This window comes from Alligator mississippiensis, chromosome 1, assembly GCF_030867095.1.
Source record: "Alligator mississippiensis isolate rAllMis1 chromosome 1, rAllMis1, whole genome shotgun sequence".
Taxonomy (NCBI): Eukaryota; Metazoa; Chordata; order Crocodylia; family Alligatoridae; genus Alligator; species Alligator mississippiensis.
Genome location: NC_081824.1, coordinates 253,449,699 through 253,471,910, shown reverse-complemented (window position 1 = coordinate 253,471,910; position 22,212 = coordinate 253,449,699). Strand labels below are relative to the sequence as shown.

At 43.7% G+C, this 22,212-nt stretch overlaps 1 protein-coding gene and 1 long non-coding RNA gene across 2 annotated transcripts in view; one reads left to right on the top strand and one right to left on the bottom strand.

Annotated features, from left to right (window-relative positions):
- Positions 1 to 67: 67 nt before the first annotated feature.
- On the top strand, positions 68 to 16,535 carry RABL3 (RAB, member of RAS oncogene family like 3). The gene is made up of 8 exons (XM_014603953.3): positions 68 to 206; positions 3,386 to 3,477; positions 4,872 to 5,001; positions 8,586 to 8,700; positions 10,705 to 10,855; positions 11,899 to 11,970; positions 12,544 to 12,582; positions 15,941 to 16,535. Exons 1-8 carry the CDS (start codon positions 161 to 163, stop codon positions 16,004 to 16,006), a joined length of 711 nt encoding a protein of 236 aa, XP_014459439.1. The 5' UTR covers positions 68 to 160; the 3' UTR covers positions 16,007 to 16,535.
- Positions 4,992 to 22,212, bottom strand: part of LOC109280353 (uncharacterized) — a 51,832-nt gene continuing 34,611 nt past the window's right edge. Inside the window, exon 2 of the long non-coding RNA XR_009459008.1 lies at positions 4,992 to 5,337. This is a non-coding gene — a long non-coding RNA (uncharacterized LOC109280353). The remainder of the gene's footprint in view (positions 5,338 to 22,212) is intronic.

Sequence of the window (22,212 nt, the reverse complement as noted above, 5' to 3'; positions counted from 1 at the left end):
TGGACAGGAGGAGGGAACCAATCGCTATCTGTGATAGCCACCTTTGATCCCGCCCCCTCCCCGCCTCGGCGAATGGAAAGCGGAAGAGGCGGAGCCAATGGGTGGAGAGTTAGCTCGCAATTGGGCGGCGTGCTGAGTGGCTGTTGCTAGGCAGGCTAAGATGGCTGCTTTGGACAGGGTCAAGGTGCTGGTGCTGGGGGATTCCGGTGAGTAGTTGGGGGGGGAGTTCCCGTTATCACCCTAGGCCTGCGCAGGTACCGGACCCTTCTCCCCCGCGCCGGGCATTGGTGGCGGGGGAGGGGGGCGCAGTGACGCACACGGTGACGTGAGCAGGGGGCGGAGCTGGTGTAGAACCCATAGCTGCGATTCACGCTCGGGGCGTAGATGCGGGGGCGGGGCGCTGGGCGAGGGGCGCTCTAGGTGGCTCTGGGCCTCTTTGTGGACCTCCCCCCCGGGGGGGGGGGGGGGCGGGCTCTAGTTAGCTCAGCCTCGTTCGGGAACCCATCCCCCATGCTCTGGAGGACTGGGCCTATGCAAGACTGACGAAGTCTGTGGGCCATAGGTTGCCGACCTCTCCTTTGGGGCACCAGGGAGTGAAGTCATTTTCCTGCGGCCTGAGAAGCATGGCATGACAAGCACGTGGACATGTTCTTCTAAACCCAGGCCACTGTCAAACTCCTGGAGAGCCCAGCAACAGCCAGGCCTGCTCCACACGTGCAACAGAAACGGCACTTCTGTGAGTGCTCTGAGCAATGACCAGAGATGAACAATGACCCCACGTGCATATTTAGGGCTGTGTGTGTGTTTGTACACTCACCTGTTTGTCACAAGAACTCCCATTGGAGCCACATCCCCGTTGAGGGCTTCCAGTGACCAGCGATACAAGTTTTGAGAGGACTTTTTGTTGGTTAAGTCATGCACTAAAATGATACCTAAATGGAGAGTTAAAAAAGACAGGATATAACTTGACATTTCCCTAACCTTTGTATTTGATCCAGAAGCTCTGGTATTAAGAGACAGTTTGGTATGAAACATTAGGAGAAGGGATCTGTTGTGTACTTCTTTAAGGAGCTTAAATGCTAGAAATGATAGCATTTCTACTTAAACATGATCCAAAGCAGGAGCGTAGTAGAATCTAGTTTTCGCCCTCTTCTGTCTTGCAGTTTAAAACAACCTCTGTGTATTCCTTTTTTTCCCAAAATTGAGCGAGACCTGAATGCTGTCATTTTCCTGGGAGGCCTTGAGCCTGGGAAGGTTGAGGGCCATGGCTTTAGATACTTCAGGGGTAACCTGTCACCATCTCCTCCTCTCAGCAAAACAGCTCCTTGAAGGGGCTTGCCCTCATCTTGCCACTCTTCTCTCGTTTAGTCCTTGCCAGCCCACTTACTTCTTTAGTTGTCTTGCATGGTCCTTGCAATTCAGCTGTGCTTTTCTTCCTGTGTAGTGCCCCAAACTAGATGCAGCAGTCATAACGGTGGATAAGCCATGTTTCAACTTAATAAGACATACAACCTAAATGGTGGAGGACGCAAGTAGCAGAGAGCGATGGGAAAACCCCTAGTCACACCTTGTTCACTCTCCCTTTCAGCCTCCCCTCTGCCTATGTGACAAAGGTCTATTTGCTGCCTTAGAAGATACATGGGGCATTTCCCACCAAATAAACTATTAGCCTCCCTTAAACGTAGAGTCTACTGGAAAGGCAGCACCTAATTGCTTGGGACAACTAAAGACAACAGGAATGAGAGTGGTCAAAGGTTAATAACTAGTGTGGCAAGGGGGGACACTGAGCAGAGCATACCGGACAATACCCATTGGCCCTCAGACAAGTCCAAGGAGCCAGTGGGCACTGCCTAGTGATATTCTGCCTGGAGATGGGATTGCACTAGGGACAGGAAAGTCACTCTGCCATCCCTGCTGTGTAACAAGCTTACTTGTTGCCTAGGGAACATGGGGCAGTACCCTCAAAGAAACACTGTAAGCGTCCCTTAGAGAGGAAGGCCAGTAGGTAGGCAACAACTGTTTTTTGGGGACAACTAAAGACATAACAGGGATAGGAGTGAGATCAAAGGTTTAAAGCTAGTGTGCCAAAGAGGGACACCCAGCAGAGCACACCAGACAGTGCCCACTGGCCTTCAAACAAGTCCAAGGCTCCAGTGGACAGTACCCAGCGATACTCTGCCTGGAGATGAGATTGGACCAGGGACAGGAAAGAGGCTCTGCAGTCCTTGCTGTGTAACACAGGATACTGGGCAAGATAGATGTATGGGCTGACCAGTAAATGATAGTTCTTATGTTCTGTAAATGATGGGCCTCATACAACCCTTCCAACTAAAGTCAGCATGCTGTTAGCTCTTTTTGTATTTCTCACATACCCATCATCAGTACCTTCTTTAAGGCAATTGCATGCTGGAACATTCATTTAAATGTTGGGTTTAATAGTATCGCTTGAACCCACTAATTATTGTAGTGCCATTTTTTGGTATGTTAGTAACGGCATACCAAAAAGTTAGGGGTGCATCGATAGAGATTTCTGGGTCCGATACCAATATCCAATTTTTAAGGAGGCATATCAGCCAATACCAATTAGATTTCCTATACGGTGTAGAGAGTTGCCTCCGGCTGGTAAGTCTGTTGTGGTGGAAGGGGAGCAGGGGAGGGAAGGGGCGTGGGGGGTGCAGATCAATGCCCATGGTGAGGGAGGGGGCAGGGGCAGCCTCTGCCCAGCTGGGACAGGGCATGGGGCAGAGCCATGGCTTGTTGGGGGGGTGCTCCCACTGCTGTGTGCACCCTGGGAGGGCACGGAGGGGTGGAGCCTGTGCCCCCTGGGTCTGCATGGGGCAGGGCAGATGGACTGCACCTGCGGGCAGGAGTTGAGGCTGTTCTGGGCTCTTCTCACCGAGGGCTGGGCTTGGGTTGGGAGCTATGGAGGGGGCTACAGCCACCCCAAATTTCGCTTTAGCCCCCTCCCAGTGCCACCGCACACCTGGTGCAGCCCCGGCCCTTCCCAGCACATGGGTGGAGGCTGGGCATTGAGCCAGGGCTGTGCCAGGTGTGTGGTGGTGGCAGAACACCCGCCCCCCCCCCCCCCCCCCAATGCCCCTTCCACCACAAGAAACTTACCAGCTGGAGGCAGCTCTCCATGCTGCTGCGCTGTGCTCCTTGTTGCCTGAGTGCTGCGCTGCAGCTACACACACACATTGGCATTTATCGACCAAATTATCAGCTGCATCGGGCCGATTTCCGATACAGCCAATTTTCTTTATATCGGTACCAATCCGATATCGGACCAATATATCTGTGCACCCCTACAAAAAATATGGTGTTAATGGCAAATGTAAGGATCTGTGTTGTCTATCATGCAAATTAAATATATGTTTGCTTTCAGGTGTTGGGAAATCTTCACTTGTTCATCTGTTGTGCCAAAATCAGGTGTTGGGAAATCCATCTTGGACTGTGGGCTGCTCAGTGGATGTGCGAGTAAGTGAACTTCTGGACTTGCAGTGTTGTTCCTGTTGTTATTTCTGATGTTGTGGTCACTGCTTTCTGGGTCACAAGTTTAAATCTGATTCAGAACTAGTTTGGGCCTTCACTTTTCAGATGTCTATAATTAAGTTTTGAGTGGTCTTTTGAATGATATTTTTAAATACCAAAGTCTTGGGTATTTTTCATGAATATTAAATGACCACTGGTGTTTTCTTAAAGAATAGCTTAATTTAGCTAACATCCTTAGGTAAAATTTCCTCTTCTTTCATTTATCTGTGATGAGCTGACAGACCCTCTCCACCCCAAAGTCAGGTTCATTTCATTGCTGTTAAACTTTAGAATCCTTTGGGGGAAAAGTGCTAAGAAAAAAATATTATTACTCTAGACTGAATATTTTTACTTACACAAATTAAGCTTTACAATGTCACCAGCTACAGAAGCCAAGATACATCTGTCTTTCAAAGCATCACAGCACAGTGACAGTTAATATATACTCACTAGGATATTATCCTTATTACTTTTTGGTAAGTGGTCAATTCTGAATCAGAGGATGAATAAACTGAATTCACAATTCCTTGGGAGACCATTACCATGCTGTTATGTTGCCAGCCAGATGTATTGAAGGAAAAGATTTCATTTGCTTTATTTCATTTAAGGAAGTTCGTGAGCAGAATATAAATAAAATCTTGCCTAAGCATAGTTTGTTGAGTGCAGAATCTGATGTCCAGGAGAGTCTGGGTATTCATGAAGAAGTTTTCAGTCTCAGTGGCAATCCATATGGCATAGTAAAAAAAAACCAAAACAAAAACTCCTTTGCCCATTGTGGATAACATCTTTCCAAGATTCTTTGCCTAGGGCAAAAGATGCCAGCGATTTTTAAATCTTTGAGGGAAACATGTGGTGGTTTGTATTTCATAGTTTTATAATACAACTGCCCAGTAGATCTTAAAAAGAAAATTGGTGACTAATTAATTGGTTTTTAAACTTTATAAAGGGTTTAGAGGAATAAGGAAATATCATGGCTGGATTCCAGTTCCAATAACCAATGCTGCTATTCTTAAAATTGGTATGTAGTTCTTAACTACAGGAGGAGGTCAGGGCCTTGTTTTTCACCCATTCAGAGTTTACTAGCATCTCAGAAGGACTGTCTCCTCTCAGTCCACTGCAACCTTTTCTTGGAACACTTTGGGTGTTCATTGGCGCTTTCTTGATGTAACCCAAATCTGTTTAGCTAAGAGAGGAGATCATCACAGCACCCTGGGATGTAGTTTTAGTACTGAATTTAAAAGGTACTGGTTCGGCACTGCACATCTTTACTCTTCCAGTTTTTGTATGGATCACTTTTGTAGTTGGCACTGTGTTCATATATGGGTTGAATTTTTTATCAGATTCATGACTACAAAGAGGGGACCCCAGAAGAGAAGACCTACTACACTGAATTGTGGGATGTTGGAGGTTCAGTGGGCAGCGCTAGTAGTATGAAAAGCACACGAGCAGTATTTTACAACTCTGTGAATGGTAAAGTATGTTTAGTGTAAATATGTTTGTCACTGACTGCTTTCTGTGGTAGGACATCTCTGTTGGTTCAGGGGCAGGGTTCACTCGAGCCTTGCTGGGCTCTATAAAGCTGTGTGCACTTGAAGACATGGCACAAAAGGAATTCGTAACTTTAAGTCAGACATCTGTAGGGAGCCAGCTATGAGCTGGAAAACCACCCTAGGTAATGATATGCAAATGAGCAGTATCCGGCATCTCGCTTCACTTCAGCATTCCAGAACTAGCACAACAGGGAGTTCCTGAAGCTGCAGCGGGGTTTCCTCAGGCTGTGCAGGCAGCTATGAAGGCATGTCTCGCCTAATAAAGAAAGGCATAATAAAGATTCTGAGAATTTTTTTCTCTCTTTCTGTCTGATCCCATATTTATGTTAGAAAATATTTTTGGTCAGAAAATCCATTTTTAATTAGTCCTGCCAAGTATTTCATGCTCTAGCATACTAAGAACTACTTCCCCTATAAAATGTCAGTGTTCTGATTGCTGTCTGGCCTTCTTTTCTTTTGCAAAATTATTTTAGCAGCTGAGTCTCAAAATCTACAGGTAAAAGTTAATGAAGAGATGGTAGCATCTCCATCTTTGAAATACTGATGCTATAGGTCTGATGGTTCAGGAAAAAGCATCCTCTAAAAAGAATTAAGGTTTTGAGGGGGAAAGAAAATTTCAATTAGAATGATGTGGTACTTGATATCAAATCTCCTATAAATCATTGTTGGAAGCAAAGCAGGAGTTCACTGAAAAAGAAAGGTAAGTACCCCCACACCAGGGATCACTTCTGAAAACTTCTGTCCTAAACATTATTTTATTAAGGTTCTTACTCCACCCATCATTATGGTACTGGAGTGCCTTTAAAGAGAGTATTAAGTGGTGCAAAAGTTTTGCTATATTGGTTCTTTTTCCTTCCTCTACCCAGGAGGAAGATATCTGTTTGGATACCTATTTGGATTTAGAAGGGTCAAATATGAAGTTTGCCTAAGAAACATAATTTATGGTTTTAAAGATGGATTGTAATGAAAAATTGGATTTTTGATCATTATTCAATATAAGGAAAGATTTAGTTTCATGTTAGAAAATCTGAGCTTCTCTCCTTTTATTCTGTGAAGGAATGAAGGACTTAAGAATTTTGCAGCAAAGTCAAATCCTATAAAAGTTGCAAAGCCAAGCATATGAAAATTAGGTAACGCCAGAATTAGCATGGCCTTTATCACTTTAACTCAGGCCACTTCTGCATGTGCTTTATGATGCAGTCCTTAGCTCTGCTACTGTTATTGTCACAAGACCCCAGTCTCCTTCACTGCATAGAATGGATAATTCTCACTCATCAAGCAGATATGCCGTACCATATTTTCTGATTATTATTCAGCATGCATCTCCAGTCTTTTTTACTATACATTATTCAAACTCTGCTCTGAAGACAAAAGTATTACTTTCCTTATAGGCTTCTCTGTGGATTTCATCTAGGCACTTCCCAAATATTGGACTGTTTTCATAACATTCCTGGGATGTGAAGGCGCATTGTCCCCTTAGGTCTCAATTTATAAAAGATTAATGTTTTTGAGAGCACTTGATATTCCAGATACTTAAAGCACAGATTCATTTTAATTTACTTCAGTTGCAGTGACAAGTGCTCTGTATTTCTTCCAGTCAAAAACTCATATCCGAAGTCAGGTACCAAAATAATAAGGCCAGGGATCAAATCCAGTTCTCCAGAACTACTGAAATGCCCAAACTGAAACCAGCCTTTCTCTTCTTACAATCCCTTGTTTCAGATTTCTTGTACATCTTTCAGGTTCTGCAGGAAATAAAATGGGCCCTGCAGACAACAGTCTCCTTCCTTATACCACCTTGATTCATCCTTACAGCAGGTCCATTTTACACACTTAGTGGGATAGAGGCCCTTCTGGAAAAAGCAGTATGTGGTCATGTAAAGACTCTATCATAGTGCCTACTTGTCAAGTGGGCCAACTTAAGGTTGTACAGGCAGCCTTAATTCTGACATTTCCTATCTTTTAAGAACTTCACTTTGCAACCTTTCTTTCTTATTTTTGTTTGTTGTTTGTAACCTAGAAAACTGAAAATAGCTGAAATTCCTCCCTCATACAGAGATATACACAGAGGTCATAGGCAGGACTGGATTTTCCCTACCGATCTCTGCCACTTGAGCTGATGGAATAGCTGTTAGGAGTAGTATCCTGTTTGGATCAGCAGTAGAAGGGAACAAAACACTTTACCAGTGATTTTCCTTGACATTTGCTGACAGCAGAAGAATAGCTCCCAAGTCTCCTTCCTCCCCTCATTGCAATGCCTAATACCATATTTTTTTCCTTCCTCCCACCATTGCCAGCCTCTAGTCTCTGCCTCCCAACCAATGCTCCTCCCAGTCTTTTCTCACTAGGTCTGGGTTTTATCCCCTTTTCATTTGAATCAAGCAGCATACTTCTCCACGTGTTGCCTGGTCCCACCAGGAGCATCACTGAAAGCATAGGAGTGGCAGACTCCCTGCTGTCAGTGCAGAGCCTGACCCTGGACCCAGCAGCCCAGAGCAACAATTGCAGGGGAAGTCCTGCTCAGCCCCAGCCTGGCCCATACCTAATCCAGATGGAATTCTTGGGGAATGGAGCTGCATGAATCTAAGGAGTCTCTATGGAGCACAAGTGAACTGTGATATAGTTTTTGATTATGTTGGGGGGTTTTGTGTGTATGTATGTGTTTTCTTTCTTTAAGTTTGTTTGCTTTAAGGCTTATTACTTGGTCAATTCAAGCAAATATTCACAGACAGGCAGAGAACAACCTCTGGTACAGACTGTCACACTCCCAAATAACAAATCCCTCTATATCATAGGAGTACTCAAAAGAGAAGGGCAGAGGTGTTTTGTTTTTTTATAATAGGCCAAACCACATCTTTTTTCCTACTTTTGTTCCTGGAGATAACTGAACCATTTTGGTAAAAATGTTACTCTACCAATAACAGGGTCTTATTAAGGCTGATAATGCTTCCCTTTATAATAGGGCTAATAGCACAGCTTATCATTTAATACACATGCAATCAAATGAATTGAAAAGGGTAAGGATTTCTAGATGCATCGTTTCAATTTTTTTTAATTATTAACTCAAATTGCTAATGAGTAAAAAGAAAAATGCTTTTGTTAAAGATGCAACACCCTGTTAATTAACTTCTAAGACAGTTCACAAGCCATGTTTCTAGATCCTAGGCACACCCCCAACAAAGTAAGATGAGACAAACTGGCATTCCTGATGATTTTAAGATCATTTTTTAAAGTATGTTTAAAAAAAGGAATATATGGAGGTTGTTTTTAATTGTGAGACAGAGGAGGGCAGAAAACTAGATCCTACTATGTTCCTGCTTCAGGTCATGTTTAGAAATGCTATCATATTTCCACAATGATAGACTACTTAAAGAAGTACCTAACAGGTCCCTTTTCCTAATGTTTCAGACCAAACTATCTCTTAATTCCAGAGATTCTGGATCAAATACAAAGGTTAGGGAACATGTCAAGTTATATCCTGTCTTTTTTTAACTCTCCATTTAGGCATCATTTTGGTGCATGACTTAACCAACAAAAAGTCTTCTCAAAACTTGTATCGCTGGTCACTGGAAGCCCTCAACAGGGATGTGGTTCCAACAGGAGTTCTCGTAACAAATGGGTGAGTGTACAAACACACGCACAGCCCTAAATATCATCTGGGTCTATCATGTCCTTGTTCATCTCTGGTCATCACTAAGGACACTTGAACTCTCCAAGACATTTGACTGAGTGCAGAATTCTCGGGCAGGGCTCTAGGGCGAAATGAGAAGAGCCAGGGGACTTCAGAAGAGAAGCGCTGTTTCTGTTGCATCTGTAGAGCAGGCCTGGCTGTTGCTGGGCTCTTCAGTTGTCTGACAGTGGCCTGGGTTTAGAAGAATATGTCTGCATGCTTTTCCTGCCATGTTTCTGAGGCCACGTGAAAATTATTTAATTCCCTGCTACACTAGAGTAGAGGCTGGTGAACCTATGGCCCATGGTCTGAATCTGTCCTGCATGGGTCCATTCCTTCACAAAGCATCCATGGTGGAGATCTGTGTGTTCCAGACACAATGGAGGTGTGGGGGGAGGTGGCAGGGACCACAGTAGAGACTTCTAGCCTACAGCCATATGTAGATCACAAGCTCCAATCCATGCCACCAAAAGGCTGCTGACCCCTGCCCTAAAGTCTTGGCTGCTTGTGGCATGCAGGACCATTAAAAACAACAAAAAATACCTTGAGTGTTTGATTGTTTCCATGTCCAGACTGGCTTTTTACTTTGAGAAGCAGTAAAAGTCACTAAATCTGCCAGATTTCTCTGAAGGATTTTTCTCAAGGACCTTGCAAAAATCTGTTAGAATACCTGTTTCTAATTAGCTTTGTATCTTATGGAGGATTTGTTCCTATCTTCTCCTATTCTGTTTTTACAATTGTAATTGAAAAGATTTTCAGACCTTTGAGAAATCATGCAAGCAAGGATGGCAGTGAAACGAGGTAGTGTTTGGTGGAAAGAAAGACACAAGTGTGTGTCTACAGACACGTGCTTCTGTTTGTTTTTAAAAACTTGGGGACGGGGGTTCTACAGCCCATATGGTATTGAGCTGCCATCTTGAATTTCTTCCAAATCCAGATTCCCTGCAGCTGTTTTTTATATTGACACTTCTCTTCTATTTAAATAAAAGAACATTAGCAGTGGAGGGGTTGTTTTTTTTTGTCTTAGTCTTTGATTTTGTGGGCAGAAGAATAACTCTTTTGAAGCTTGACATACCTGAAAATGAAATGAACTTTTGTTGAAGAAAGAAGGGGGAATAGTCTGAGTTAGGGTTTCTGAGTTAACAATGAATCATTGATCTCTTGCATCTGAGCTAGTCTTTCTCTCTTAAAATATATATTTCATTAATTTCATTTGTGTAGGCTATTTCTATTGCTGTTTAAATTTGACTTGAAACTTGTCAAAAGTCACAATAGTCACAACAGTTGTCTTTTCCTGCATGTGGTAGTATGAGTCATTTAATGCCCAGCTGATCTAATTGCATCCTCCTTGCTATTTCATAGGAGAGGCTAATATTTCAGGGGAGATATTAATTTCCTATCTCTTCATGGAGTGTCTTTGTATGAATTTATAATATTCAGGTGCAGCTTTGAAAACAAGGCTGTATTTGAATACTGTGAGAGAGACTTGAGACTTCATAGATATCACAGCAGAATTTAACCAAGAATGCTTAAAACTAACCTTTAATTGCAGCTCCCCTGACCCATTTTATAAGATGACATCATACCTTTGGTGTATGTGCAGTAAACCAGCCTGTTAGTTGTCCTTCCATTTCTGTTTTTTCCCAGTTAATGTTGTGTTATCTCACACCTTCCAGTGGATGCTTTCACATAAGAATCTTCATGCATGTTTGGGGTACTAACTGCAAATTCCTTTTCTCTTTTCCCTCTCGGTATCCTTCTCTACCATGATTCATCTACAGGAACCCTCCCACATGGCCCAGACAAATGTATCTCCTGTCTTTCAGCATACTGGGTATCCAAGTATCCCTTTACCCACCTGGAGTAGAAGGAATAGAACACTGTTTCCCTTTGTCAACTTGTGGAGCTGTTTCTCTTGCCTAGGGCTATATTTATTCTGTTTTCATTGCACAGGGACTATGACCGTGAACAGTTTGCTGATAACCAGATTCCCCTACTGGTAATAGGAACCAAACTGGATCAGATCCCAGAGGCTAAGCGCAATGAAGTTTTGACCAGAACAGCTTTCCTGGCTGAGGATTTCAATGCAGAAGAGATTAATTTGGTTAGTATTTCTGTCAACAGTTGTTTTCACTCTGTGTAAAAGGTGGTGGTTTTATAGTGGATAAGGATCTAGTTACAGGAACTGGACTGCTGCAGCCTGCCCTCTCAGTCTCCTGGTTGTTTGCACCATTGTCAGCACTGCATGCTTACCCAGTGGTGAAATATTAACCGTGGTTCAGATAAACGAAGATGCTGGAGGTGGGGAGTCAGAGTGCTCTCAGTTTTAAAGCAGGGAGTTAGAGTTAGGATTTCTTGATCCTGTTCTTGTTTCTTCCACAAACTCTTTTGAATCCAACAAAGACAACATCTCTTCCCAGATGTACCATTTCTTTGGTTGAATCAACACTTTGCTGTATAGGTAGCTGAAGTAAAGCTGGAGACATAGATACAAAGTTAGACTTTTTACAGGTGTAGAGGCTGGACTTTCTCTTATGCCTAGAGAAACGCCTCCAAATCCAGGTTGAGACACAAATGCAGGACCTGGCTAAAAGAAGCTTCCTCTGCTGTACTCTGTGGGCATAGAAGGTATCAATCTTAGGAGCTGTCAAGCCAGCACCTTTAGCTTATCTGGGTACTAAGGGAACCATTTTTAACAGGAAAAAGTCAGAGGTCCTAAGGAATAAATAAAAAAAATCCTAGCTCATGTTTGCAAAAGGGATGCTTCTGGGCTAGGGTGGCCATCATAGAGGATAGTCCAGTTTTCCTCTGTCCTCTATTGATACAAGACCGAATGCCTTTATGTCCTCTATTTTTCTCTTGAAGAGAGAAATATAGGACATAAAGGCATCGAGTTTCATATCGGCAGAGGACAGAGTAGTAGAAAACAGGAATGTCTTCTGTGATGGCCACCCTATTCTGGACCCTCCAAAAAATTTCCAGCTGATCTTTCTGTGTGGGGAGACATGACTCAGTTTGCTTCCTCTTCAGAGGCTGATAGCTGAAGAGTTGTGCCATGTACCAGGTGATTCCCAGCAGTTTCCCTGCTCCTTAGTGAAAATTGTGTAACACATTTCCCAACTTTGAGTTGCTTCTTGTGTGTTCCAGGACTGCACCAACCCCCGCTATCTGGCTGCAGGTTCATCCAATGCTGTCAAGCTCAGCAGGTTTTTTGATAAGGTGATGTAGATTCAATTGAGTTGTTCTGCACTATTTTACAGTAGGAAGCCCATGTGTATTCTAAAAGCTAAGGAAGTGGTCAAGCTAGTTCACTCACCTTTCACTTCCTGAGAGCTGGTTTGGAATCCTGTATGTTCAAACCCTGTGATTAGCCCAGGTGCAAGAGCGTGCTCATGTGGCTATACTGCTTCCAGTTCCAGAAGTGGCATATGCACAGTTTGCGCAGGTACTTCTGCACAGCACTGGTCCTGTGTTACATGCACCAACCATTCATTCTCCTGGGAAGGGTGTTGGGAGCCAAGGAATTGCCTTTCCCCTATAGTCCATGCATTGTAAACACCACCATTTGGCTAGGATTTTCTCTTACAGGATGGGTTGCTATATAATTCTGAGCTACCCCTCAGGCTGGACTCTGCTTCCATATCACCCTCCGTCCCAGGCAGCTAAAACCAGGAATTTTCATCATCTTCTAGATGACTGTGACTGCAGCTGTATTGCACAAGTGTTGACTGTGTTTATAAGGTTAGGTACATACAATGACTACTAAGACCATTCTCTGATTGCTTTCCCCAGGTCATAGAGAAGAGGTACTTTTTACGAGATGGTAATCAGGTCTGTGCTTCTTTTTTTTCCCATGTTTTTCTTGTATGATGCAAACTCTGGTTTTGTTGGTAGACAAAGCTCTGTCCTTTAGAGTACAGATCTTGGGCCCTCAAACTGAACACAGATTCAGCATCAATAAATAGTAGTGGAATTAATAATTATACTGGAAGGATGCAGGGGAAAAGCAGTGTCAGTTAGTACAAACTGCATGCACAGTTTGGGATGTGTTGACTCCAAAAAAGTCAGCAGGTGAAATAGTAAATATTAATACCATTTCAAATTGATATGTCAGGATTGGGGATCAGATAATGTGGAGAAGAAAACAATGCTACAGAAAGCAATGGAGCCACCAGAGCAATGGCACAGAATGCCACATGGTTCATAAATTAGTCTTTTCAAATTTGTAAAGAACTAGGTAGAATTGGGGACTGGGTAAGTCACTTCACCCCTCTGTTCTTTGCAGGATGTCCCTAATGAAAACAGGGGTGGGAGGGAAATAATACCAACCTGCTTCACAAGTTACAAGAATTAACTGAGATTTATGTTTGGGTGGTGTGCTCACATTGATACAAACAATAAAAAAATGTAGGTCTACTAACTATACCTGTGCTGAAAGCTTCATAGGGAGGGTGAGAAAGTGTAAGGAAAATCAGTGTATGCTATAGTTTCCCTTGTGGGTTTTTTTGCCTAAGTTAATTCTATTTTTGGTTGGTTGTTTAAAAAAAAATCTGCTTTCTCCTGTTTCAATTCTACAAAGGCATTTTTGTCTGTACGCTAATAAGAGAAAATGTCCATTCCAAGAAGATAATAATTTAAAGCAACTGCCTTCAAGTTGTTTGACTGGTTGGGTATGACACTGTGATGTAAGATCTGTTTATTCATATGAATGGTTTTAGGGGGTAACCAAAGGTTATCTTTATGACTGTGAGCTAAAGATTAGGGCACACTGCTGACTATTTTGATCTGCACTCTCAGTAACAGCCCAGATGTCTAATACAAAATTAAAAGCAAGTCACCATGCATACTGTAAAGACAAAACGCAACAGAGAGACACCAGGGCTTCAGTACAGCCACCTTTGTTACTGCCTGAAGTGATCTGTTCCACATAAACAGGTGTGGTATTTGCAGCAGGCTCTGTTCTGCCCATCTGTGAGCTGGGAAACTTACATTTGTATATCTCAAAGCGTGGATGGAAGAACAGTCCTTAAATGTAATACCAGTATACGAGTCAGATTACAGCATATGATCAAATCATCAAGTGCTTGGTGGGAGGCTCCCAAAAAATAGAGGATACTGTAGGAAACAGTGCTAGTGAATGTGTTGAAATTGCTGTGTGAAATTGCTAGTGAATGTGTTGCCTCTCCCCTCAGAGCCAACATTGGACTAGTACCCAAGAGTGGTGCCAGGGAGTGCTGTGCTGCTAGACATATAATTTTTCGAATAAAGGAATAAGGCATAAAACTAAGGTTCTGCTCATTTGTGGTTTTTAAGGTTTGCTGAGCAGATTTTTACAACAGTACGGTAGCTAGCTCTGGTGTTCTGTGACATTTGAACTGTTCCACTTAACCTGCTTCCCACCCCCAGGCAGTTTGTTAGCTACATTATTTGTAACCTGTGTAAAGTTGCCTTGTTTCTTTTCAGACCTGACTGAATTTGTGCAGTATATCTGTGGGCATGAAATATATCTATGGGCACATCTGTAAGGCCTCCATTCTGATCCTGGATCTGCTGCCAATAAATAAGCCCTACCCACTTGCTCCTGCTCAGGCACACCAGAGACTGGTAGCTAGGCTGAATAGACAGCTTGCAGCAGCCCTGAATGTCCCCCCTGGAGCTGTACTCAAGCTCTGTCATAGGAGAGCCTGACAGCAATGCTGGGGGAATGATGAGAGGTGCTTGGGTCCACTTCAGTCCACTCCTGAGCAGTCTGCACTAATTGCCTGTCCCTAATGCGCTGCAGTGGGACTGGGCACGGCTTATTCTGTCAGCAGGGAGGCGACATAGATGCACCCTGTGGGCACATCCAGATGAGCATGGACATGTGGTTTGCAACACCTTAAAGCTGGGATCCTGGTGCCAAAAAAAAATGCCACAAAAAAAAGTGACACTGTGCACCAACAGACAAAGGCTAGGTCCTCCAGGCAGATGTTTTGGCTGCTGGCCAGAGCATCTTCCCTCCTCTAGTTGTTCCCTGGCTCCTCCGACACACCAAGAGCCAGGAAGAGCAGGGAAATAGCCGTTTCCCCAAAGCGGGGCATTTTGCCCCGCACCAAACTCCACATGCAGGGGTGCGTGCTGCAGCAAATGCATGCCCCTGCACATGTATCAGGATGTGCCCTATGAGTTCACTTTTGCATCAGTTGAGGTTTGTCAAGAATGTTGAGTCAAAAAGCCCTGACTAAACTGACATTTTTGCTAAAATGTATTACTTTTCTTTATTTACCACAACAGGGCATACTCCCATCAGTCTCTTTTATGTGTTCTAAATTAGCATTTGCCCCACCCATATGTATTCACATATGCTGCTTTTGGCCAATTCTGAGATGTCTTTCCTCTTTACATTGTGATACTGCTGCTATATAACAGATTGAATGAAGGGGGAAGATGGCTATGAAAGGACATGGAGAGAGGCTGCTGCCCTGAAACCTCCCCTGTGCCTCTGTGTAGACAAGTAGGATGACTCCTGAGCCATGGTCTTATGGACAGCTACATGAGATGCTGCCATGAGATGCTCTGAAGTGTAAATCTGTTAGAAATCTCTTGAAGCAGAGAATCTGGTGGTGGTTTAGAATAGATCTTCTTAGTGAGAATGGATGGTCAGTGTCAGCACTGTGCATATATGCAGCAGAAAAAGAGTACAAACATTTTACATCATTGCAGTCTGTTTCATCCTGATAGCTTCACAAACTGATAAAGGCTGTCATGCCAATGACTGCTGAAGTGCTGTCTCTTGGTGGCTGGGACAAACCTCAGCCTCTCTCCTAATACAGCACAGTAGGAAAGGAGGTGGTGAAGATTTCTATGTACAGTTGAACTTGCAGGGACCTCAGTAAGGGACTGTGTAACTAACCAAATTGGAATTTGTCTGGAATAACTGGGCTCATGTTGTGGTGCAACTCTTTCAGAATGCCTCACATAGTCTTTAACACCCATGATCAGGACCTCTGTATTGAATCTTGTTCATTAGGCAGTGCCCACTAACGGTATGCCAGAGCATTCCCTCAAGCCCTAGCCTGGAAAAGCAGGAGGAGAAGGCAGTGATGCTGCCCAATAATATGTAATATTATAGGTAATATGCATGTTCTCAGGGGCTGGAAGACATTCCCGCTGCTTCTGACATAAAATCTTTTATCTTCCCTATCTCCAGATTCCTGGCTTTTCAGATAGAAAAAGATTTGGAGGAGGTACGCTGAAGAACCTTCATTATGACTGAACACTGCTCACCATCCAGAGATTGAGCAGGAGAGTCATTCTCTCCATTTGCAACAACATTCCTATCCTGTTGAATGCTTCAAGGCAGTGATGCTCATGCCAGGCAGAATAAAGAGTAAGCAGTGCTTTGGCCAGCTCAACTAGTGGAGCTACTGATGCTGATGAAGGCACGGGGGAAAATTCCCCAAACCTGACTTTGGGTCTAGACTCTCCTAGGCTCACAGGCCTTCTGGAAATATGGGATCTTTTGGGATTTGTGCAATATATTTAGTGTCTTCCACACAGCTGTGGAAAGCATTATCATGCACAGCATGTATGTGTAATTTTTTTCCTCCATTTTGGAAGATTTATGAACTCTCTACAATGAATTACATTCATTTTACCTCTAGCTGAAAGATGAGACTGAGTGGGCTTTTCATTTGCACTTAAGTAAAGAAAAACAAGGAAAGCAGAATGAATCTAAATGTGTAAGGAATGGAATAGAAAGGAAATATTAGAATGCTACTATATAAATGAATGGGTGCAGCTTCTTCTGGAACATTGTGTTCATTTCTGCTCAAAAAGGGTGTAACAAAAATAGACAGGTGATGAAGATGATTTAACGCCTGAAAAAAATCTCTCTAGGAAGAGACTGGTGTTTATATTGATGTTTAGATTGGAATTGTTTACCTTGGAGAGGAGAGAGATGGTGAATGTTGTGCTCCTATTTATCTTATTTCATATTTAAATATCTCCTTATATTTGTATTAACTTTTAAAAGGAAAAAAAAAAATCACATTTTTGAAAGAAGCAGTTTTATGTGCAGGACACACGAAACTCAATACAATAAGATTATTATTGAGACCAGGAGCACAAGGCGGCTCTGAAGAGGATAAGACAAAAATAAAGTTAAGAATACCTGTGGATAGAAATATAGAAGGGAAATAACACCTATGTGCTTTGGGTTTGGAGGCTATAAGTGCTGCAGATTGGAAAGTGCATTCCCATAAAGAAGCTACTCTAGCACTGTGAGAGGTAAGATATCAGAGGCCAGTGATTCTTAACCAGGGTGCCACAAGATCCTTTTAAGAGTGCCACACAGTATTAGCAGTCTTACGTGTACAAACACCTACACATGATTCACAAGGTAAACCCAGAGATTTCAAGTAGGAATCCATATTGTCAAAAGCAGCTCTGAGGTGCTGCTGTTTTTCTGAGCTTTGCAGCAGAAGAATTGCTCTATTTTTTTTTGTAGTCAGAACATGAGTACAAGCTAAGAACTGGCATTTTTTGAGTCGAAGGCCCATTGCACTAGATGAATAGACTGCTTGCTTGGTTGGTTCTGACAGTTTCTGCACTCTCAAAATCAGTGGCTTCTGGATCATTCTTGGGGATATGGAAGAATGCTTGATGAGGCTATTGGGCATCTCAAAGCCCAATACTGATCCTGCTTTTCTTTCCCTCTTTCCTCACAGTAACATGGCACTGGCTTGGCCTCTACCAGAGGATGAAAGCCAGAGTTAAATGTAAATGCAGATTAATAATAAATGGGAGGAGGAGAAAATAAAATACAGGAGTAAAATTGACAGTAAGTAGAGTTCTGCATTCTCTGTGTTGTATCAGCCTGCAGCTTTTCTTTGGCAGTGGCCTGGAAATAAACTGCCTGTTGCCACTAACAAGGTGCAAGCATGACAGACAGGAATACTGAGCCTCATATATTAAAGTATTAACATAAATACTTTATTTCCCTCCCTCCCCTTTCCCTTTCATACAGGCTCTCAGAGCACTTGACAAATACGGGTAAACTAAGCTTCCAAGAATCTGTGTGAGATACAATGCAAATCAACATCCTTATTTGGTAGTGGAGATTACAAAGGTACCAAGACTTTCAGACCTGCTCAAAATTTTGAATTTTGGGTGCCTGGCACGAGACAAGTGTAGAAGAGTTATCACGGACGCCTTCAAAAATAAGAGTCCTTTTCCCAAGTCCTACCAAAGGGTCAGGAACTGACCCCAGGAATCCTATTTTATAGACTTTTCTGACAAGCATGACACAGTGCTCTCTTAAGTAAAGCAGTGAAGTCCCTGAATAGTTGGTGTCTTATCCTCTTCTACTGCACATGCCAGCATGTAAAAGTTTAACTCCTCACTGTAACTCCTGTGAGTGATAAGAAGAGAGTCACTTTAGCAGGAGCTTTGACTTTACCTGATGCAGGAGCTGTTGCAGCCTTTCCCCTCAGCAAAAAGAACTCATCTGTATAACTTGAGTTCCCTGGGGTCGTTGCTCCTTTCCAGTTGATGAACTGATGATCTAATTTAGAACAGCAAACCTATGCGCTTACTCCCTGTGCATAATTGGTTTGCAGGGCCAGCTCAGTGAGGGAATATGCCTGAGTGATTACAGCATTAGGCTAGGAGTCAGGAATTAAAGCCACTTCTCCTGCCTCCATCTCTGACTTGCTCTGTGGCCTTGAGTAAATCCTATTTCCTTTTTCCCAACATTTAAAACAGGAGCAGTTCTTCCCTAATGTGAAGACGAATTAGGCTGAGCAGCAAGGAGCACAAACCTGTATAACAGGACAAGACAGTTGAGCCTGTCTGCTTCCTGGTTAACTCTTTCCTTCACCCTGTGGATATTTCTCTGGCTTCTTGGGGTGTGGCAAACCAGATGCTAGACATAGATTGCCTTACTATGCTTATCCTCCTTCCTTTCATGCTGAGAGTGCCACTTACATGCCCATTATTAGACTTCAGCATCAACAGCCCATTGAAATAAGAATTGCTTTTGCCTCTCATACCTATTTTGTTAGGCCACCTGCAGCTGAGGATACCATCAGCACCTTCATGTGGATATGAAAGGTTTCCTTTACTAACTTAAAAGCTAGAGTTTGGTTTATTCAATTTTAAATGAAGGCTCAGAATGTAGAGTGCAAAATGGCAGCTACTATAGGAAAAAGCATCAGCTTGGACAAGAGCTGTGAGCTGACCCAAGGTAATCATTCCTTACAACTTTTTTTTTGAGTGTCCTGCACCAGCCCATTGCCTGCTGAATGCAGCATAACTTTGCTGAACCTCACAGCTGGAAGGGCCAGGCAAACATTGCTCAGGGACCCACCTTTATGAGGGCTGATGCTGCCTGTGCCTGGAATAGGTCCCAGGCCTCTGGGAGCTAACCACTCCTCAAGAAGTTCTACAGCTCATTCCTAGAGCACTGGTGTCAAACTTGCCCTAGCCCCAGGCCTGGCTCTAGGGGCATTTATAGTCATGCTCTGGGAGGCGGCAGGGAGGGGAAGGTGCTTTAATTAGCACAGCTCCGAGAGCCACGCTAATTAAAAATGCCTGGAGCATCACATGTATTAGTGTCCCCACGCTGAAAAACGGTAGCAGGGTGCTTTGAACTAAAGCTCATCGAACAAGCTTTAGTTTAAAGCACCCTGCTGCCATGTTCAGCGCAGGGACACTGATACAACGTGACACTGGAGTCGTATGGAGCATAGTATTTACCATGTTCCAGCAGACTCGATTAATCTGCTCAGATGCACTGTAATTACAGTGCATTGAAGCAGCCTTGTAATTAATTACAGTATGCTGAAGAAGCCTCTAGGAGCTGTGGAGGAGCCCTAGATGCAATGGGGTAAGTGGAATCTGTTGTAGGGATTAATGTAGCCATTGCTCACCCCTGGCCACTGACGTGTCCATAAGGGGGGACTCTGTGCCCTAGATTTTGGTGGTGGGCCCTGTTCCTGCATGCTCTATTCTTGAATGTACAGCCACTGTGGGAGCCCTGCAGGCCAGATAACAGAGTTCTAAGGGCCAGATCTTGTCCATGAGCCATATGTTTGACACCTCTGCTCCAAAGGTTTTAAGAACCCAACACTGGTGCTCTGTTTAGGTGGTTCAGTCAAGAGCATGTGGTCAGGTCATATTAGCTGCATGGTGAGGGGCTCTCTGTCTGAACGGTGAAAACAATTAGAATGATTAGAAGGATGTGTGTTTGTGTGGTTAGCGGCTCTGGCGTAGGTTGATGGGTAACAAAAAACAGCATATTCTCAGAATGGCAGCCTTTACAGGGTCATCTGTTAATCGTTTTAGGCATTCTAAACTAATTAAAATAGATCCTTTTAGAAATCTCACACCCAGTGTCAGGCTTTTCCTCTTGCCCCTTATAACCTGATGCAGAATACCCCAGACTTGTTCAGCTTCTCCAGCGTGATTAAGTATCTCAGTGTTTGTGGGCCCATGTTAACTCAATTCCAGCATAGCTTTTGTTTGGAAATCTAAACAGAATTTGCAGCAGTCCTCTAGAATGAAGTATGTTACCAGGAGATTACCATCATAAATGTCTTCAGAAAATCCTTTATACAACTGGAAGGGCAGAAGAGTGAATGTCAGCCTTCTTGCTCAAGCAAATGCCACCAACATTTATGTCATGTTTATATGGCACTGGCTTCATTGAAAAGGACATGTCATAAGGATGCCTGACAACCAGCTCCCAAAACAGGTCTTGCACTGCCAGCTCACTGATGGTCACCGCTCTAGAGGTGAGCAAAAGAAAAATGCAAGCACACCTTGAAGGCCAATCTGAATAAATTCAGTATTAACGTTAGTACTTGGGAGACTCGCACATTGAGTTGTGTGCAATGGTGCTGTGATGTATGATGAGGCTTTGATCATTTCACGCAAACTTGTCTCATTATGGAGGTAGATAGACAAGAGAAACAAAGGAAAAGATCTGTGACTCAACATCACCAGGATCTACTCCTTCCTGGAACTGTGCGCCATATCTGCATTCAAACTTGTGGATCTGGGATTAGTTACCTAAATATGGACTCACTGGGCATCTACACATGCGGATTTACTGCGCAGTAACCAAAATTACTGTGCAATATGGGCATGCGTCTACAGGTGCATGCCTGTACCGTGCAGTAAATATGGTGATTTATGCCCAATTAGTTACTGCGCAGTAACACACATGTAGATGCTTTACTGTGCAGTAACCCAGGGGGGCTCCCTGCTGGGTCTGTCCAGCCACTAGGTGACTGGCCTGAGCCCAGCCCCAGGGCTCCTGGCTGGCCGCCTCTCCTGGCTTCAATTTGGGACTAAAGTTAGTCCCAAGGGCTGGCAGCCATGTGGCTAGATGCTGGAGCTCCCCCCGGTGGCCACAGGGGTACATGGCAGGCTGCTCTGACCCAGGACTAAATTAAGTCTCGGGTCATCTACATGTGTAGACACTGACTTTTTCCTACTTACACAGTAAATTTAAGCCAGTATAAATGCATGTGTAGACATGCCCACCAATGACTCCCCTATTTACTGGAAGACTGCCATTCTCATACCAAGGGACTGCCGACAACTATCCCCCCAAAAAGGCCTTGGCTGTGGTCACTGAAAGCTTTGTTTTGACTTGTTTCTGACTCTGCTGTTGAGGTAGCTTGGGCCTGGTTAGGACTAGTCTGGAGTAGCTAGCATTTGTACCTTTCAGCACTGAGGCTTTACTAGGGGGCACAAGTATAGCCTCAGCCTGGAAAAACATCTCAGAGGTAAATTCACATCCAGAAGGGATAGAACACAGTGGATTCATTACATGTCTGCTTTTCAGTGTACCTTGCTACTGATGTGAATACTTGACTTCAATTTCACTGTGTCTGGAATACTAGTAACAGATTCTCCAGCATGGAGTGCAAAAGAGAATGCAAGCAATGTGGGTGCAGCAGAGAGGATAAATTAGACAAGCCATAGGAGCCATTGTTCTCAGCCATCCTCCAGGTATCCAGTGCCTGAAGTGCCCCTTTGATCCAATTCTTCTGGCCCTTCCTAAATTGCAGGTTTCCACAGGGATGCTTCCTAGTTAGGCCACAAGGACTAAAGTCTTAGATAACCTCTGAGGTGGGCCAACACTCCAGCACCCTTGATTTGTGGAGCAACCCCTGCTTATGGGATGCCACTTCAGACCCTCAGAGTTGGGGGATGTGGGTACAGACAGCGAGAGGAGAAGCATGGGACAAAAGTGGGAGGGAAAGAGATCTGTAGAGATGACATTGGAGGTAGAGGGCAAAAAAAATGGTATGAAAGGGAGAGCTGAACAAGAGAATTGAGCTGTAAGTGGTGAGGGGAAAATGGGTTTAGAGGAACAGCAGGAGGGAGGGATGGGGGAAAGACATTCAAGGGAGAAGGTGAGCAGGAAGGGGAAAGAGGGCATGCAAGGGGCTGTGGCAGGAGAATGGGGGT

Bases quoted from the DNA above. Each gene is read 5' to 3' on its own strand.
- RABL3 (XM_014603953.3), top strand. From the start codon at position 161: ATGGCTGCTTTGGACAGGGTCAAGGTGCTGGTGCTGGGGGATTCCG. The intron at 8,701-10,704 runs GTGAGTGTACAA...TTCATTGCACAG, and splicing joins GGAGTTCTCGTAACAAATGG to GGACTATGACCGTGAACAGT. The intron at 12,583-15,940 runs GTCTGTGCTTCT...CCCTATCTCCAG, and splicing joins TTTTACGAGATGGTAATCAG to ATTCCTGGCTTTTCAGATAG.